This window comes from Oncorhynchus tshawytscha, linkage group LG25 (assembly GCF_018296145.1).
Source record: "Oncorhynchus tshawytscha isolate Ot180627B linkage group LG25, Otsh_v2.0, whole genome shotgun sequence".
Lineage (NCBI taxonomy): Eukaryota > Metazoa > Chordata > Actinopteri > Salmoniformes > Salmonidae > Oncorhynchus > Oncorhynchus tshawytscha.
In genome coordinates this window covers 22,986,089-23,004,471 of record NC_056453.1, presented here as the reverse complement: position 1 = coordinate 23,004,471, position 18,383 = coordinate 22,986,089, and the positions used below count along the sequence as shown (strand labels likewise).

The following is an 18,383-nucleotide window of genomic DNA, read 5'->3' as shown; positions in this document are numbered from 1 at the left end:
CGAACAACACACACAGGAAATTGAGGGGGGGTGTCTTAAAAAAGCATGAGCTGAACATTACGTTCAGTTTAATCAATTCACGTCTACTGTGAGGAGAATTATGAATCAATTCTGACTTCATTTGTATCATTATATATTGATGAGATTGTGTCACTTTTAAACCGTAACCCTATCCATTCATGTAATCCATAACCGCGGTCTTGTTCGTTTTATTATTTTGCGCTACAAGTCAGACATTCCCTTGCAGCATCTCATTTCGTCCCTGATCCTGGCAAGGATGATGATGAAATGTTACAAATCTTTATTGGTGACATACATGTTTTTTTAATATTATTAATCAGAAAAAAATACACATTTTAGAGATGGGCTCAAAAGAAAACTACAAGTACTGACTTGTTCAATAGTTCACCCCAGAGTCATATATTTAGTCTAAATTCTATGGCTTTGGTTTACCCTATGCAAAATATAATTTAATGGTTCTATTGACTGGCAGACAGCAAGGGATTGGCCCGCTGGATGGTCTTGGCAAGACGGGATACTGCTTTTGTCAAACAACTTTTGACGTTGATTTGACAAAATTTAAATTCTTTCTAGCCATGACCCTGCTTGGACCCTGCGAAACCGAGATAACTGTTGATGCGCATTGCGCACCAACAACTAACAGTAAGAGAACGTCATAACACAGGCACACAAACTGTCTAAGAGGGTTGAAGAGGGTAGGCACTAGCGCAGGGGTGGGCAAAATTTTTGTCTCGAGCTCCACAGCGGGATTTTGAAATTCAACTGAGGGCCGCATTTTTGGGGGGACTAATTGTTTGTTAAAATCTATTTGCGGGGTCTCCCGAGTGGCGCAGCGGTCTAGAGAGGATGGTGTAGTGGGGGGGGGGTCTATTTCAATAGTATTACAGGACTAATGGAGAGAATTTAATTAATTTAATGTAATGTAGGCCGTGACTGGCCTCACACTCCAGTACAGTAGGTGGCAATGTATGCACATTAAAGTTGGATGCGATCCGCTTAACAAACCCCAGACGAAGAAGAAGAAGAGGAGGAAGAGCAAGAGCTCTGCTTGTGTTCTCTGCGCAGAATCTATGGTGATTAATCCAAAACAAGCGCGCGGATAGATGGATGTCAACATGAGGAGGAAGAGGTCTACCTTTGTTTTCATTGCAGCCACTTCCTTCTAAATCACGGTTTACTGATTTTTGTTGTTGCGATAACTGAATTCTGTTAACTGAACGTTAGTTTTCTTACTTGCTGACAACATGTATGACAGCTAGCTAGCTGGTTTGTCAGACGCTAGCCATCTAGTTGTAGCCGGAATTTGATTTGATGAAATGGTGCTACCAGAGAAAACAGAATCAACAAACAGAATATAGACCTTATACAGACAGACATTGCACCAGCTAGGGTGTTTTCTTCAAACAGTCGAGATGACGGATGCAAGGTGAGAGGAGTACCCATCTACATGTTTCCTTGTTCATTGATGTTACACTCAACTGCAAGGAACCATAATTGTGGAGAATGAAAACACCTGCATACATGTACCAAAGCCATTTGTGTCATGATGATTATATTTCATAACAGCTCTGAACCAGCTGGAATCATCAAGGCCATTGACAGGCACTCTGTGCATCAGATCTGCTCTGGACAAGTTGTGTTGACCCTGGCTACAGCTGTCAAGGAACTGGTTGAAAACAGTATTGATGCAGGGGCCACCAATGTTGGTAAGTGCTTTGCAAATTAGAGGTCAACCGATTATGATTTTTCAAAGCAGATACCGATTATTGGATGGCCAAAAAAACTGATACCGATTAATCGGTCGATCTTTTTTTTGTTTTTTTCTTCTTTTTTTAAAAATGTGTAATAATGACAATCACAACAATACTGAATGAACACTTATTTTAACTTAATATAATACATCAATAAAATCAATTTAGCCTCAAGTAAACAATGAAACATGTTCAATTTGGTTTAAATAATGCAAAAACAAAGTGTTGGAGAAGAAAGTAAAAGTGCAATATGTGCTATGTAAGAAAGCTGAATGTCCTTGCTCAGAACATGAGAACATATGAAAGCTGGTGGTTCCTTTTAACATGAGTCTTCAATATTCCCAGGTAAGAAGTTTTAGGTTGTAGTTATTATAGGACTATTTCCCTCTACCATTTGTATTTCATTAACCTTTGACTATTGGATGTTCTTATAGGCACTTTAGTATTGCCAGTGTAACAGTATAGTTTCCGTCCCGCTCCTCCCTGGGCTCGAACCAGCAACACAACGACAATTAGCGCACGCTAACTAGCTAGCCATTTCACTTCGGTAACACCAGCCTCATCTCGGGAGTTGATAGGTTTGAAGTCATAAACAGCGCAATGCTTGACGCACAACGAAGAGCTCCTGGCAAAACGCACGAAAGTGCTGTTTGAATGAATGTTTACGCGCCTGCTTCTGCCTACCACCGCTCAGTCAGATACTTAGATATTTGTATGCTTGTATGCTCAGTCAGATTATATGCAATGCAGGACACGCTAGATAATATCTAGTAATACCACCAACCATGTGTAGTTAACTAGTGATTATGATTGATTGTTTTTTATAAGATAAGTTTAATGCTAGCTAGCAACTTACCTTGGCTTACTGCATTTGCGTAACAGGCAGTCTCCTTGTGGAGTGCAACGAGAGAAGCAGGTCGTTATTGCGTTGGATGAGTTAACTGTAAGGTTGCACGATTGTATCCCCCGAGCTGACAAGGTGAAAATCTGTCGTTCTACCCCTTAACAAGGCAGTTAAGTTAACCCACCGTTCCTAGGCCGTCATTGAAAATAAGAATGTGTTCTTAACTGACTTGCCTAGTTAAATAAAGGTATAAAAATACATTTAAAAATCGACAAATCGACTCCCAAAAATACAGATTTCCGATTGTTATGAAAACTTAAAATCGGCCCTAATTTCCGATTAATCGGTCGACCTCTATTGCAAATACTGTACTGTAAATCGACTGTGGATGTAGTATGGTTTCTGTTTTGGAAATGCGTTGTTGTTGCACAAATCCAAAATATGGAGAGTTGTTTCCACCTCATATCTGTAGACATTAAATTGAAGGACAGCGGAACAGAGCTTGTGGAAGTGTCTGACAACGGCAAAGGAGTGGAAGAGGCTAATTTTGAAGGACTAAGTGAGTAACACCATTTATCTGCCAATTGTATGTTTGTATATTGCATACTGTAGTATACTGTTTTTATAGGACACTGTACTCAGGCCCTTGATTTTATCCTGCTGCCCACAGCCTTGAAGCACCACACATCGAAGCTGAAGGATTTCTCTGACCTTATCCACGTGGAAACATTTGGCTTCCGAGGGGAAGCCCTCAGCTCTCTTTGTGCCCTCAGGTAAAGCTGTGTTCTATATCTCCTGGATGGATGGAGAGTATAACATAGTTGTACTTACTCTGAGTGTCAGATGCAAGTTCCCTACTCTCCTCTGCAGTATTATCAGCTGACCTCCTCTCTTCTCTACCCAGTGACCTCAGTGTTGTGACCTGTCATGAAGCTGCACAAGTGGGCACCAAGCTGGTGTTTGACCACAACGGTCACCTGACCCAACGGTCGCCCCACCCCAGGCAGCAGGGCACCACAGTCAGCCTGTCGCAGCTCTTCTACACCCTGCCCGTCCGACACAAGGAGTTCCAACGCAACATCAAAAAGGTCAGTTATTATCAAATTTATTTATAAAGCATCAGCTGATATCTCAAAGTGCTGTACAGAAACCCAGCCTAAAACCCCAAACAGCAAGCAATGCAGCTGTAGAAGCATGGTGGCTAGGAAAAACTCCCTAGAAAAGCCAGAACCTAGAAAGAAACCTAGAGAGGAACCAGGCTATGAGGGGTGGCCAGTCCTCTTCTGGCTGTGCCGGGTGGAGATTATAACAGAACATGGCCAAGATGTTCAAATGTTCATAGATGACCAGCAGGGTCAAATAATAATAATCACAGTGGTTGTCGAGGATGCAATAAGTCAGCACCTCAGGAGTAAATGTCAGTTGGCTTTTCATAGCTGATCATTCAGAGTATCTCTACCGCTCCTGCTGTCTCTAGAGAGTTGAAAACAGGTCTGGGACAGGTAGCACATCCGGTGAACAGGTTAGGGTTCCATAGCCACAGGCACAACAGTTGAAACTGAAGCAGCAGCACGGCCAGGTGGACTGGGGACAGCAAGGAGTCATCATGCCAGGTAGTCCTGAGGCATGGTCCTAGGGCTCAGGTCCTCCGAGAGAGAGAGAAAGAGAGAAAGAGAGAAAGCAAGAGAGAGAATAAGAGAGAGCATACTTAAATTCACACAGGACACACCAGATAAGACAGGAGAATACTCCAGATATAACAGACTGACCCTAGCCCCCTGACACATAAACTACTGCAGCATAAATACTGGAGGTTATTAGTCACTAGTCAGTCATATTCGTTTGGATCTACACTGAGTGGTGTGTCATGCTGTGGTTGGACAGTACATTACTCAACCACAACACAATTTACTAAAATAACAGCACTCCTTTAAAAGGAATGTCAACACACTACTTTGACTGGTTTTATTCTACTGTTTGTATTTTCTTCAGAACTGGTTTAGGGAATGCATAAAGTATTGTGCTCCCACTTTGTATGTGTGCAGGAATACACCAAGATGATTCACATCCTCCAGTCCTACTGCATCGTCTCAACAGGGGTTCGTATCACCTGCACCAACCAGACGGGACAGGGCAAACGCACCCCGGTCCTCTGCACCAGCGGCAGGCAGAGCATGAGAGACAACATTGGAGCCATATTTGGCCCCAAACAGTTGCAGAGTCTGCTTCTATTCCAGCAGCTCTCGCCAACAGACAACATTAAGGAGGATTATGGACTGAGTAATGCAGACCTACCCAAAGACCTCTTCGCAATCTCCGGTTTTGTGTCGCGAGGGGATCATGGTGTAGGGAGAAGTGCCACAGACAGACAGTTCTTTTACATCAACAACCGCCCGTGTGATCCTTCTAAGGTCTCCAAGGTTGTGAATGAAGTGTATCACACCTTTAACAGACATCAGTATCCGTTTGTTGCATTGAACATCACTGTTGCCTCAGAGTGTGTGGATGTGAACGTCACTCCAGACAAGCGTCAGATCTTCCTCCAGGAGGAGAAACTCCTGCTAGCCATCATGAAGAGCTCTCTCATCGCCATGTACGAGACTGGAGTCAACAAGATCAGCCTCAACCACATGTCCTTCTCCACCACCAGTAAACACACTTTACAAGATTCCTACAGACCAGCAGAGCCTCCATCTGATATGGAAGGATGCCAGGTTCCATCATCTGAGACGGCTCCTGAAGCTGGAGATGATTCAGAATCTGTTATACCAAGCCCCCAGTCTTCTCTCAACTTGGCTGGATTGAAGGCTGCTTTCTCCATGCACAACAGCCCAGGCAGTGGGTCCAAGTCGAGCACTGCTAAAGCTGCTAACACTGGTCCAACCCAGAAGAAACTGCAGTCTTTCTTCGGAGGCTCTGACAAGAGTCAGAACACACACGGGCCAAGTTTACAATCTCCTTTGAAAATCAGTCGAGGTGCAGTGAAATGTTCCCCTGTGGGGAGGTCTGTGCTGGAGGGGTTCAGGTATGGAATGACGCCGGACAGCGACGTAGACTCTGGCAGAGAGAGCGTCCTGTCGGAGCACAGCTCCCCCACAGCCACCCCAGAGAGTCTCTGTGCTACTACAGGGTCAGAGTTCAACTCACCAGACAACATAGTAGATGACGAACCCATTATAAAAAGCGAGGCACTCAATGAACCTTTCAACGAGGAACGCACAGTTGCTAAGCACTTCGACCGGCCGATTGAACCACGTATTTCAGAGATGTCTGAGGAAATGAGCTTCAGTCCCACCGCCAAGAAGGCCAAACTAGAGGATGGTCAGTTCTCCTTAGAGTACAAGACCACACATTCAGCCGGTTCTGAAGGATCCTCTGGGTCTAATGTGGACGCACCAGTCTGTGTACAGAAGAGGACAGTGCCACTGCAGTTCTCTGTACAGGAGCTGTTTGGGAGGGTGAGAAGGCTTCAGGAACAGCGTAGAGAGAAGGCTGAAGACAGGCTGCGCTACAGACGCTTCAGAGCCAAAATCAGCCCTGGAGAGAATCAGAGTGCTGAGGATGAGCTGAAGAAAGAGATATGGTGGGAATTTAACTTATATTTTTGGTTATTGTTGGTTAATTGTAAGGACAATATTTTTTTCCTGACCACTATATTTGACCTTTTATCTCCATAAAAGAAAGTGGCACAATTTAATCTTATTTTTTCTATTGTATTTCTGAACCAATTTTTAGGTGCACGCTGCATTCGTCAGGGTCGACATAACATAACGATATGATTATTATCGAGTTATTATACTTAAATCTGTTGAAATGTTCCCATCTGTAATCCCCATAGCAAAGACAGTTTTAAGGACATGGAGATAATCGGCCAGTTTAACCTGGGCTTCATCATAACTAAGCTCAACTCTGACATCTTCATGATAGACCAGCACGCCACCGACGAGAAGTACAACTTTGAGATGCTTCAACAACACACTGCACTGCAAGGACAGAGACTCATTGTGTAAGGAATCACTGACATTCACCACCACTTTATATAGGTAACTTAACTCCTTTTGTGTTAAACATATTTGTTTTTATGGTGTTCTCAGTCCACAGAATCTCAACCTTACAGCAGTCAGCGAGAACGTTCTCATGGAGAACCTTGAGATCTTCAGAAAGAATGGCTTTGATTTCCTCATAGATGAGGAGGGTAAGAAAATTTTAAAACAACACGCTCACTCACTACTATATTTAGTGGGGTAAAATATACCTTGCCATAAGAAATTACAATAACACTCTCCAAAAGGTAGATTTCAAACTAGCATGCATGGGTATGGCGCCTGTCTGTTTTCTGATTCTGAATTCCATTGTGCTCTGTGTTCCAGCCCAGGTGATGGAGCGGGTGAAGCTGGTGTCCCTGCCAACCAGTAAGAACTGGACATTTGGTCCGGGGGACATCGAGGAGCTCATCTTTATGTTGAGTGACAGCCCAGGGGTCATGTGTCGGCCGTCTCGTGTCAGGCACATGTTCGCCTCCAGGGCCTGCAGGAAGTCGGTAAGTGTCTGTTACAGTTGAAGTCAGATGTTTACATACACCTTAGCCAAATACATTTCACACTGTTTTTCACAATTCATGACATTTAATCCTAGTAAAAATTCTCTGTCTTAAGTCAGTTAGGATCACCACTTTATTTTAAGAATGTGAAATGTCAGAATAATAGTAGAGAGAATCATTTATTTCAGCTTTTATTTCTTTCATCACATTGCCAGTGGGTCAGTAGTTTACATGCACTCAATTAGTATTTGGTAGTATTGCCTTTAAATTGTTTAACTTGGGTCAAATGTTTCGGGTAGCCTTCCACAAGCATCCCACAATAAGTTGGGTGAATTTTGTCCCATTCCTCCTGACAGAGCTGGTGTAACTGAGTCAGGTTTGTACGCCTCCTTGCTCGCACACGCTTTTTCAGTTCTGCCCACAAATTTTCTATACGATTGAGGTCAGGGCTTTGTGATGGCCACTCCAATACCTTGACTTTGTTGTCCTTAAGCCATTTTGCCACACCTTTGGAAGTATGCTTGGGGTCATTGTCCATTTGGAAGACCCATATTTGCGACCAAGCTTTAACTTCCTGACTGATGTCTTGAGATGTTGCTTCAATATATCCACCAAATTTTCCTCCCTCCCATCTATTTTGTGACGTGCACCAGTCCCTCCTGCAGCAAAGCACCCCCACAACATGATGCTGCCACCCCTGTGCTTCCTGGTTGGGATGGTGTTCTTCAGCTTGCAAACCTCCCCTTTTTCCTCCAAACATAACAATGGTCATTATAGCCAAACAGTTCTATTTTTGTTTCATCAAACCAGAGGACATTTCTCCAAAAGGTGCAATCTTTGTCCCCACGTGCAGTTGCAAACCGTAGTCTGGCTTTTTAATGGTGGTTTTGGAGCAGTGGCTTCTTCCTTGCTGAGCGGCCTTTCAGGTTATGTGTATATAGATACTTTTGTACCTGTTTCCTCCAGCATCTTTACAAGGTCCTTTGCTATTGTTCTGGGATTGATTTGCGCTTTTTGCACCAAAGTATGTTCATCTGTAGGAGACAGAACGCGTCTCCTTCCTGAGCGGTATGATGGCTGCATGGTATGATGGCTGAGCGGTATGATGGCTGCAATACTTGCGTACTATTGTTTGTACAGATGAACGTGGTACCTTCAGGCATTTGGAAATTTCTCCCAAGGAGGAACCAGACTTGTGGAGGTTTACAATTGTTTTTCTGAGGTCTTGGCTGATTTCTTTTGATTTTCCCATGATGTCAAGCAAAGAGGCTGTGAGTTTGAAGGTAGGCCTTGAAATACATCTACAGGTACACCTCCAATTGACTCAAATTATGTCAATTAGCCTATCAGAAGCTTCTAAAGCCATGACATCATTTTATGGGATTTTCCAAGCTGTTTAAAGGCACAGTCAACTTAGTGTAAACTTCTGACACACTGGAATTGTTATACAGTGAATTATAGTGAAATAATCTGTCTGTAAACAATTGTTGGAAAAATGAGTTGTGTCATGCACAAAGTAGATGTCCTACCCGACTTGCCAAAACTATAGTTTGTTAACAAGAAATTGGTGGAGTGGTTGAAAAACAAGTTTTAATGACTCCAACCGAAGTGTATGTAAACTTCCGACTTCAACTGTATATGTTTTTGTGATGTATTAATGTGATTTAATAAGCTCTGATTTAACCACTAAATAAGAATTATTAGTACAAACACTCCAGTTATAATGTATGTTATGCAGTGATTGAGAGTGTAAATGTTTGTTTGGTATTTTAAACATACTTTTGCGCTAGTTTTCCAACGACACAATTTTAATTTGTGCCCTGGTCCAATGATGCTATGTACTCTGTCTCCCACGTAAGGTGATGATCGGTACTGCTCTGAGCACCAGTGAGATGAAGAAGCTTGTGGTTCATATGGGGGAGATAGAGCAGCCTTGGAACTGTCCACATGGCAGACCCACTATGAGACACCTTGCAAACTTGAACATCATTTCAGAAGACTGAAGTTCACATTGGTTTCTCAACTCAGCTGGACCAGCTCAAACAGATACACTGAATACCTCTCTAAACAGTGTTGGCCTGCTCTTATCTGAATAGACACTAGGTTGCTTTTCACCCCCAAAACATTGACTAACTCATTATGTAAAACCAAGCACTGTTAGGTTTTTCTTTCTTTTTTTCAATCTTAACGTTTCATCAATTTGACACAGCATGTTCATGTTCAGCCTCCATATTTGTTTTATATTTCTACAAATTTTATTATTTTAAGTACGCATTCAATAAAATAATCCAAACACAAATGCTCTGACATAATTTCAGTACATAAACCCAACTTGAATAGAACAATATTTTTGTGTTTCTACTGTAAATACTTTCTTGACATACTGAGGATTCCATACTGAGCTCCTTAGCATGGTATGTTTACTGAACTGCATCGGCTGGATGACAAAGTGAAATAGCAAAAGGGGTTTAAACAGAAAAAACCCTGAGATAACGACTCACAAACAGTCATTAAGTCAACTTTTGGCATTTGGCTCCCAAGCTGGTTTTGTCTTGGAACCACACGTTGTAGATCAGGGGTGTCAAACTCATTCCATGGAGGGCCTATGCCGTGTTCAAATGCTAATGGACTGGCTGATTTGTTGCGGCACGTGTATATCTACAACCAGTTAGCAAGTCGGAAATTTCAGAGTTTCCTAGTTCCGACTAACATGTGAACGTGGCATTAGTGTCTGCAAGTTTTTGTTTCCAATTAAGCTCTAGACAACCAGGTGTGGAGAGTTTTTTTAGTAAAAGGGAGGGGAGGAAACTTGCAATCACTCTGCCCTCCGTGGAATGAGTTTGACACCTGTGTTGTAGATGAAGAGTGGGATAGGACACATTTAATGACAACCACCATTCACTGACAAACAATTTGAGAGAGGTGATGAGCCCTGGTCTTCCTAATATTATTGTCCAAAGGTAAACCATTGCTCATCATTCGTCTCTCTCTCTGAACATGAAACAATGCCTCCATATTGTTTGTTTTCCCCATAATAAATGAAGCATACATTGCTCAGCCTGCTAACTACATGATCAATGAAAACAATCTGCTCACTCGAGTATGATAAGTATCAAAAGCAGTTCCATGGTGAAGGTGTGGCATATTTTCAGGGAGAAAATGTCTTTAAGGTATTTCATTATGCCATTTCCATATTGTGTCTATTATCACATTGTATCCTGAACAAAAATATAAACGCAACATGTAAAGTGTTGGTCCCGTTTTTTTATGGGCTGAAATAAAAGATCCCAGAAATGTTCCACATGCACAAAAAGAGTATTTCTCTCAGATTGTGTACAAAATTGTTTACATCCCTGTTAGTGAGCATTACTCCTTTGCCAAGATAATCTATCCACCTGAAAGCTGTGGCATATCAAAAATTGTATTAAACAGCATGATCATTACACATGTGCACTTTGTGCTGGAGACAATAAAAGGCAAACGTCCAACAGAGCTGTTGCCAGAGAATTGAATGTTAATTTATCGACCAATAATCTGTGTCCGACATCGATTTACATAAATTGACACTACATTCAACCGGCCTCACAATCACAGACCACATAACCACCCCAGCCCAGGACATCCACATCTGGCTTCTTCACCTGTGGGATCGTCTGGGGGGAGGGGGGTGCAGAGGAGGATTTCTGTCTGTGATAAAGACCTTTTGTGTGAAAAAACTCATTCTGATTGGCTGGGCCTGGCTCCCCAGTGGGTGGGCCTGGCTCCCAAGTAGGTGGGCCTATGCCCTCTGAGGCCCACCCATGGTTGCGCTACTGCACAGTCATGTGAAATCCATAGATTAGGAACTAATTTATTTAAATTGACTGATTTCCTTCTTTGAAGTGTAATGCAGTAAAAACTTTGAAATTGTTGCATTTATATTTTTGTTCAGGATATAATAATTTTTTATTTTTTTTAGTTTTTGTTTATTTCACCTTTATTGAACCAGGTAGTCTAGTTGAGAACAAGTTCTCATTTACAACTGTGACCTGGCCAAGATAAAGCAAAGCAGTGCAACACATCAACACAGAGTTACACATGGAATAAACAAACATAGTCAATAATACAGTAGGAAAAAAGTATGTACAGCGTGTGCAAATGAGGTAAGATAAGGGAAGTAAGGCAATAAATAGGCCACAGTGGCGAAATCATTTTAATTTAGCAATTTAAACACTGCAGTGATAGATGTGCAGAAGATGAATGTGCACGTAGAGATACTGGGGTGCAAAGGAGCAAAAAAAAAAAACCAGTATGGGGATGAGGTAGTTGGTATTTACAGATGGGCTATGTACAGGTTCAGTGATCTGTGAGCTACTCTGACAGCTGGTGCTGCTTGAAGTTAGTGACGGATATATGAGTCTCCAGTGATTTTTGCAATTTGTTCCAGTTATTGGCAGCAGAGAACTGGAAGGAAATGCGGCCAAAGGAGGAATTGGCTTTGGGGGTGAACAGTGAAATATACCTGCTGGAGCGCGCTCTACGGGTGGGTGCTGCTATGGTGACCAGTGAGCTGAGACAAGGTGGGGCTTTACCTTGCAAAGACTTATAGATGACCTGGAGCCAGTGGGTTTGGCGCTGAATATGAAGCGAGGGCCAGCCAACGAGAGCATACAGGTCACAGTGGTGGGTAGTATATGGGGCTTTGGTGACAAAACGGATGGCTCTGTGACTGCATCCAATTTGCTGAGTAGTGTTGGAGGCTATTTTGTAAATTACATCGCCGAAGTCAAGAATTGGCTGGATAGTCAGTTTTACGAAGGTATGTTTGGCAGCATGAGTGAAGGGTGGATTTAACTTTGGATTGGAGATGCTTAATGTGAGTCTGGAAGGAGAGTTTACAGTCTAACCAGACACCTAGGTATTTGTAGTTGTCCACAGATTCTAAGTCAGAAAGATGCATTACATTACATGATGCCTAAAAATGAAAAAGCAAACATGACATCAAATCAATAAGCTTTGTTTTTCTTCCAAAGGGTATGTTTTCAGAAGGATTTATGCATTGACATGGTGTGTACACCTGGGAAGATGGAGTGAAATATGATGTATTTTGGTCCACCACCTTTAGGAGATACATAGTTCATCTTTATACTACAGATGTGATCTGTGAACCATTGATTTTCATCATTTGACAGGGGAGTTTGCATTAAATGTGCCCATGGGTCATGGGAAATACACCTGGCTGGACAGTAGGTGTTATGAGGGAGAGGTGTGCAGTGGAATCCGCCATGGTGTGGGAACATACAAAGGTGGTAATACCTCAGTAATATTACACAATGGCATCACGGCAAAAGACACAGAAAGGTATGATCCTTTTGAATTCTTGAGCAAGTCAAATAAACCTGCACCTCTTCCACTGTCTTTTAATGCAGGCTTGTTGCTTAATTTACAGTATTTGTTTGTTTTATTTGGGTGCAATATACTATAACCAGGAAGTGACGTCCTGGTATGAAGGAGACTGGGTGAACAGTAACAGAGAGGGATGGGGAGGCCGATGGTAGGTGAACTTGTGATTAGACTGTGTTACGCATGTGAATGAGCTCCCATGAAATGTATTCTTATGTTTAAATTATATCAGTGTCGTACACCTTGCATGTGTTCTCTCTGCTGCCAAAGGTACCCCTCTGGGAACTTGTATGAGGGCCAGTGGAGGAACACTGTGAGACATGGAGAGGGCAAGAGGAAGTGGCTGCAGCTGGGTCAACAGCACAGAGGGATATGGGAGAATGGGGTCCAGGTAGGTAATACCATATCATCCCCATCTGCCATGACATGATAGATGAATAAACCCATTATTTTGCTTTGAGAAAGACATGGTTAGTGTAACTTCACGTAAAACTGATAAATCCTCCTGTCTCTAAGCATGGAAAGGGGATCCACACATGATTCCTGAGGAGAGTGCCTGGCTCTCAGTACCCCCTGAGGAATGAGTACACTGGGGACTTTGTCCAGGGGCCGTGGCATGGCCAGGGCAGCTTCTACTACAGCCACAGGCTCTTCACAAGAGAGTGGAAGGACAACAAAAAACATGGACAGGTGAAGAGGGGAAAACACTTCCTACTTCCATAGAGCAATCATTCTAATTGAGTACATGTTAATGTGGAGTGGAAATAATAAGATCTCTGAACATTCTGGTTAAAGTTTATTGTAAAAAGTGGGTGCATATTTGAAGGGGAGCTTGTGGACGGCCACACGGCAGAGTTCCCAGCGTTCTGCCTGGAAGGTTCAAACACCCCTGATCTGAGTGGGATAAGAACACACACTCCCCCGTTCTGAGGACGGTAAGCACACCAAGTCCCTCTGAAAATACAGTTGAAGTCGAAAGATTACATACACTTAGGTTGGAGTCATTAAAACTCGTTTTTCAACCACTCCACTCACATTTCTTGTGAACAAACTATAGTTTTGGCAAGTCAGTTAGGACATCTACTTTGTGCATGACACAAGTCATTTTTCCAACAATTGTTTACAGATTATTTCACTTATAATTTACACGTTCTGTCTCCTAGAGATGAACGTATTTTGGTGCGAAAAGTGCAAATCAATCCCAGAACAATAGCAAAGGACCTTGTGAAGACGCTGGAGGAAACAGGTACAAAAGTATCTAAATTCAACAGTAAATCGAGTCCTATATCGACATAACCTGAAAGGCCGCTCAGCAAGGAAGAAGCCACTGCTCCAAAACTACGGTTTGCAACTGCACGTGGGGACAAAGATTGCACTTTTTGGAGAAATGTCCTCTGGTCTGATGAAACAAAAATAGAACTGTTTGGCCATAATGACCATTGTTATGTTTGGAGGAAAAAGGGGGAGGCTTGCAAGCCAAATAACACCATCCCAACCGTGAAGCACGAGGGTGGCAGCATCATGTTGTGGGGGTGCTTTGCTGCAGGAGGGACTGGTGCACGTCACAAAATAGATGGGAGGGAGGAAAATTTGGTGGATATATTGAAGCAACATCTCAAGACATCAGTCAGGAAGTTAAAGCTTGGTCGCAAATGGGTCTTCCAAATGGACAATGACCCCAAGCATACTTCCAAAGTTGTGGCAAAATGGCTTAAGGACAACAAAGTCAAGGTATTGGAGTGGCCATCACAAAGCCCTGACCTCAATCCCATAGAATATTTGTGGACAGAAATGAAAAAGTGTGTGCGAGCAAGGAGGCCTAAAAATCTGACTCAGTTACACCAGCTCTGTCAGGAAGAATGGGACAAAATTCACTCAACTTATTGTGGGAAGCTTGTGGAAGGCTACCCAAAACATTTGACCCAAGTTATACAATTTAAAGGCAGTGCTACCAAATATGAATTGAGTGTATGTAAACTTCTGACCCACTGGGAATGTGATGAAAGACATAAAAGCTGAAATAAACTATTCTCTCTACTATTATTCTGACATTTCACATTCTTAAAATAAAGTGCTGATCCTAACTGACCTAAGACAAGGAATTTTTACTCGGATTAAATGTCAGGAATTGTGAAAAACTGAGTTTAAATGTATTTGTCTAAGGTGTATGTAAACTTCCGACTTCAACTGTATATACTTAAAAACAAGGGTAATAGTGACCAGTAGCAGGATAAATGGGTACTAATGGCAATCAGCAATCAATAAACAGCAGCATAGTGGTAGTAATAATCAATAGTAATAGTAATTTTAGCAGCAGTGTAGGTATGGTGGGGAACAGTAGTTGTTACCCATTTAATAGTCATATGGCCAGGGGATAGAAGCTGTTTAGGGGTCTAATAATACATAATAGATTTATTTTCATTACAATAAGAATCTCAGACGCTTTAAAAATAAATAAGTTAAGTGAACGTTCATGATGGTGGACCTGATTCTAGATTACATTCCTGGAGTTCTTTGAGGCATTGCTGGGCTGTGCAGAGGTCAGGGATCAGAGGGATGGTCAGACCACCAGCTGAAGAGCTGCACTCTTGCTGACACCAGGAGGGTTTCCCCTGGGGAGAGGACAAGAGACAGCGGCCCTCCCCTCTGGCTGAACCTACTGTAAAATCATCCAACTGAACTGAAAGCTGATTGGTATAATCAGCTTTCAGTCAAATGCCACATTTACAGGTAATCTCACATGGCAAATTCGAGCAATTGAGACAAACCCATGTCCAAAAAGTATCCATTCAATAATATTTTTCTACCCAGATGGGAAAATCCAAGGAGTCTCCAGCTGTCTACACCTGCAGAGGTGGAGCCCAGTCTCAATGCAGCAGGCAACCTCAAATCACAGATCGGTTGAGGGGTCCTCTTTTACTGTACCCACATATCTGTATAGCCCAATTTACATTGTTAAGATGGTCACATCTTTGCAGCATTGTTGAAAGTGTATTCCTGTGTTTCAGAGTCAGGTGGTGGGTCAGCAACCCACTCATCAGACACTGAGGACTCAGGGATCACCATGGTAGCCCCACCTCTATCAGCAGTGGAAGCTAGTGTCAAATCACCCTCCCCATGATCATCCCCCCAGCACAGGTAGATTACACACAAGTATATTACACAACTAATTTGATGACCTCTGAAAATCACGGTTCATCCCCAACCACCCCTTCACCCATAGCAACTCGCTCCGAGGGCCCTCTTGTCATGTGTTGATGAAACTTTCAGTGGTGGGGGGGTGGGGTCAATAAACACATCAACTTCAGGACTCATGACTTGAGTTAAGCAATTTGCTCTACATTCAAATAAGAACATGAAATTCAAATTCCCCCTGTCATTTTACAAGATAAACATCTAACAGTTAAACATTTCATTTGGGCGGCATTCCATTTGTGTAAATATTTTTTTTTTAATTAAATGCACGTGGCATATAAAGTATCATACCTCCATTCTTCTGTATGAAATTGCACAAACTTCAAACCTATCACTATGCTTGTTGGGATACCACATCACTCTGGAGCCTGCAGCCTTGCTGACATGGTCGAAGGTGCTAATGTAGGGTCTAATTTGCTCCTACACCCTCAATTTTCACTCCCTCAGCTTTGGGACACTTGTGCAAATGGTGAATGCCAAATGTAGGAGCGAGGGTGTTTTGGAATTCAGCCTCAGAAATACCATTTCATACAGATGTATCTTCTAATTATAACATTGTTCTATGGTGTGCTCATCCCAATCTCACTCCTGCTGTGTGTCCTAACCCGAGCCTGTTTAAGAGGAGTGGAGCAGGAGGAGCTGAAGAGCAGGGAAGACTTCCTGTCCTGCGGACACTGAGCTGGATCCAGAGGGGACTCACCAGAGTACAGCCTTGAGCTGAGAAGGGAGGTGCAGGACGAGAGGCTGACGCAGACTGCACTAGCACTGCATCGCTCTGGCTAAGGCCAAGGAAGACACCAGGTACTGAGAGACATTATGAAAAGGCCCCTTCATCCAGTTTGAATCATAACCACACCCTAAGGGACAGTCAAATGTCCCAAGATTAAAACCCATAGAACCCTTTTGAAGTGCTTTTTAGTCTAGGAAATCTGGCCTTGGTGTGCACAATGAATGCTGATGTCAAACTCTGGTCCAACACAAGCTCTTCATGGTAACTCCACAACAAATAAATCAAATTATAAAACTGTCCTTTTCAGGGTTGAGGAATCTGTGGGAGGCAGAGGAGAGATGGAGAGAGGAGCAAGGCAAAGGGCCAGAGAGTGACCTTAACCAGTCTCCAGTGGCTGAGATAACGGTGGCCTCCACCACCTCTGTGGTCATCACCAAACAGTCGCCTGCCTGCAGCGGCTAAGAGGAAATAGACTACCCAGATCACCCTGGGGTTTGGGAGAGATAGGACTGTAAGACCTGTTTGCTAGTGCCAGATTAAAAACAGACATTTTCAGATCATGGTCTATCAAATCATAAGTCCTCTACGTTAACATGCATTTCACACAATTCTTCTGATAATAAAATATTGTTTCATGACTCAGTCATTGTTTGGTATAGATGCTATAGTTGTAGAAAGAGGCACTGACAAACCAGTTAGCTCCTGCTGTAGCCTACACTGTAAAATATAACACGTTGCAGCATTGCTTCAATAGTGCTTGAAGGAGAAGAACCCTTTAAAAAAAAGAAGTCTGTTGAAGGCCAATTAGAAGAATCAACATTTTATTTACACAAACCAAAAGGTTTTTCAGAATGCATATTCACCATAGAAGAATTTAGGCTACCGGTATATATAAACTCGTGGTTCAATTTTTTTTTTTGTTACTGCACACACACCTGGGCACCATAGAAAATGTGCTTAATAGTTAGGAAACACTACCTGGAGCCTTTTTGGTATTTCAATAAAAAAAAGGTGTAGTAGACATAGCACAAAGAATTTAAGGAAACTTCTTGAAAATCTGTTGAAGTTACATAAAAACACTTTTCTGACAATTAGAGGAGTTTAGAAAAAAAGTAACAATGCATTTAAACAAAATTATTTTCTTGAGACAATAAAAACTAGTCTCTAGAGCGAAATGGAGGGAAAGAGGGAAAAAACAGCAGTTAAGCAAATCGATCTCATCAGTTGTTCGTTCTATTAGATGGAGGTGTGAATGACATGAGGTCACTGGGGCACATCGACTGTCTCACTCTGTCCATCTGATCAGGGGTGAACAGCAACATGTCCGACTCAACTGGCTGGAGGAGAGAGAAGAGATTTAGGAGAATGAAGTGGGGACAGCATGGGTCAGTTGATGAATTGAGAAGAATGCATGCCTAATAGTAAAATGACCTATTTCAGAACACCATAGTGAAAAGTGATCCAACACCAAATGTAATCATACTTTATATATGTGAGAAAGAAGGGGGTAAAACAAGGAAGTTAACCTTTGTGGTCCGAGGGGTGAACATTTGTGCCAAACTGGGAAACGCTGTGATGGGAGTGAGGAGGGAATACAAAAATGACTTGATTGAAAAAGAAAACAAATCCACCATAAGGAATACAAATATCCAGGTGGAAGCCTATCCATGCGCCAAAACCCAGGTGTACACACACACACCACTTACCTGTGGGAGACGACGCTTCCTCCCAAGTGGGCTCTCCAGACTGAGCCATCGGACTCTCCATTTCTACGTCTATCGCCATGGGCGACAGCATCTCCTCAGCAACAGCCAGCTCCCGTGGCGACAGGCTGCAGCTTGCTACAGGTTGGAGGTAGCGCTCAAACTCCAACCCCAGAGGACTCTAGTGTATTTAGAGAAAACAATTACCTCTTGGCCA

General features: G+C 42.6%; 2 protein-coding genes across 3 annotated transcripts in view; one reads left to right on the top strand and one right to left on the bottom strand.

The window, feature by feature from the left end:
* Nucleotides 1-2: 2 nt before the first annotated feature.
* On the top strand, nucleotides 3-9,455 carry pms2 (PMS1 homolog 2, mismatch repair system component). Its single transcript, XM_024388023.2, has 10 exons — nucleotides 3-1,447; nucleotides 1,588-1,727; nucleotides 3,089-3,175; nucleotides 3,287-3,389; nucleotides 3,521-3,704; nucleotides 4,662-6,199; nucleotides 6,455-6,622; nucleotides 6,711-6,811; nucleotides 6,987-7,156; nucleotides 9,016-9,455. Exons 1-10 carry the CDS (start codon nucleotides 1,434-1,436, stop codon nucleotides 9,157-9,159), a joined length of 2,649 nt encoding a protein of 882 aa, XP_024243791.1. The 5' UTR covers nucleotides 3-1,433; the 3' UTR covers nucleotides 9,160-9,455.
* Nucleotides 9,456-17,267: 7,812 nt separating this feature from the next.
* The window catches only part of LOC112224457 (disks large-associated protein 5), an 18,905-nt gene continuing 17,789 nt past the window's right edge, over nucleotides 17,268-18,383 (bottom strand). Inside the window, exons 14-16 of one of the 2 annotated variants that reach the window (XM_024388017.2) lie at nucleotides 18,170-18,347; nucleotides 17,990-18,033; nucleotides 17,268-17,800 (exon numbers count right to left, since the gene is read on the bottom strand). In XM_024388017.2, coding sequence (XP_024243785.1) covers nucleotides 17,684-17,800; nucleotides 17,990-18,033; nucleotides 18,170-18,347 — 339 coding nt within the window. In that variant the 3' untranslated portion in view covers nucleotides 17,268-17,683. The remainder of the gene's footprint in view (nucleotides 17,801-17,989; nucleotides 18,034-18,169; nucleotides 18,348-18,383) is intronic. The other variant, XM_024388019.2, reaches the window with a different exon arrangement.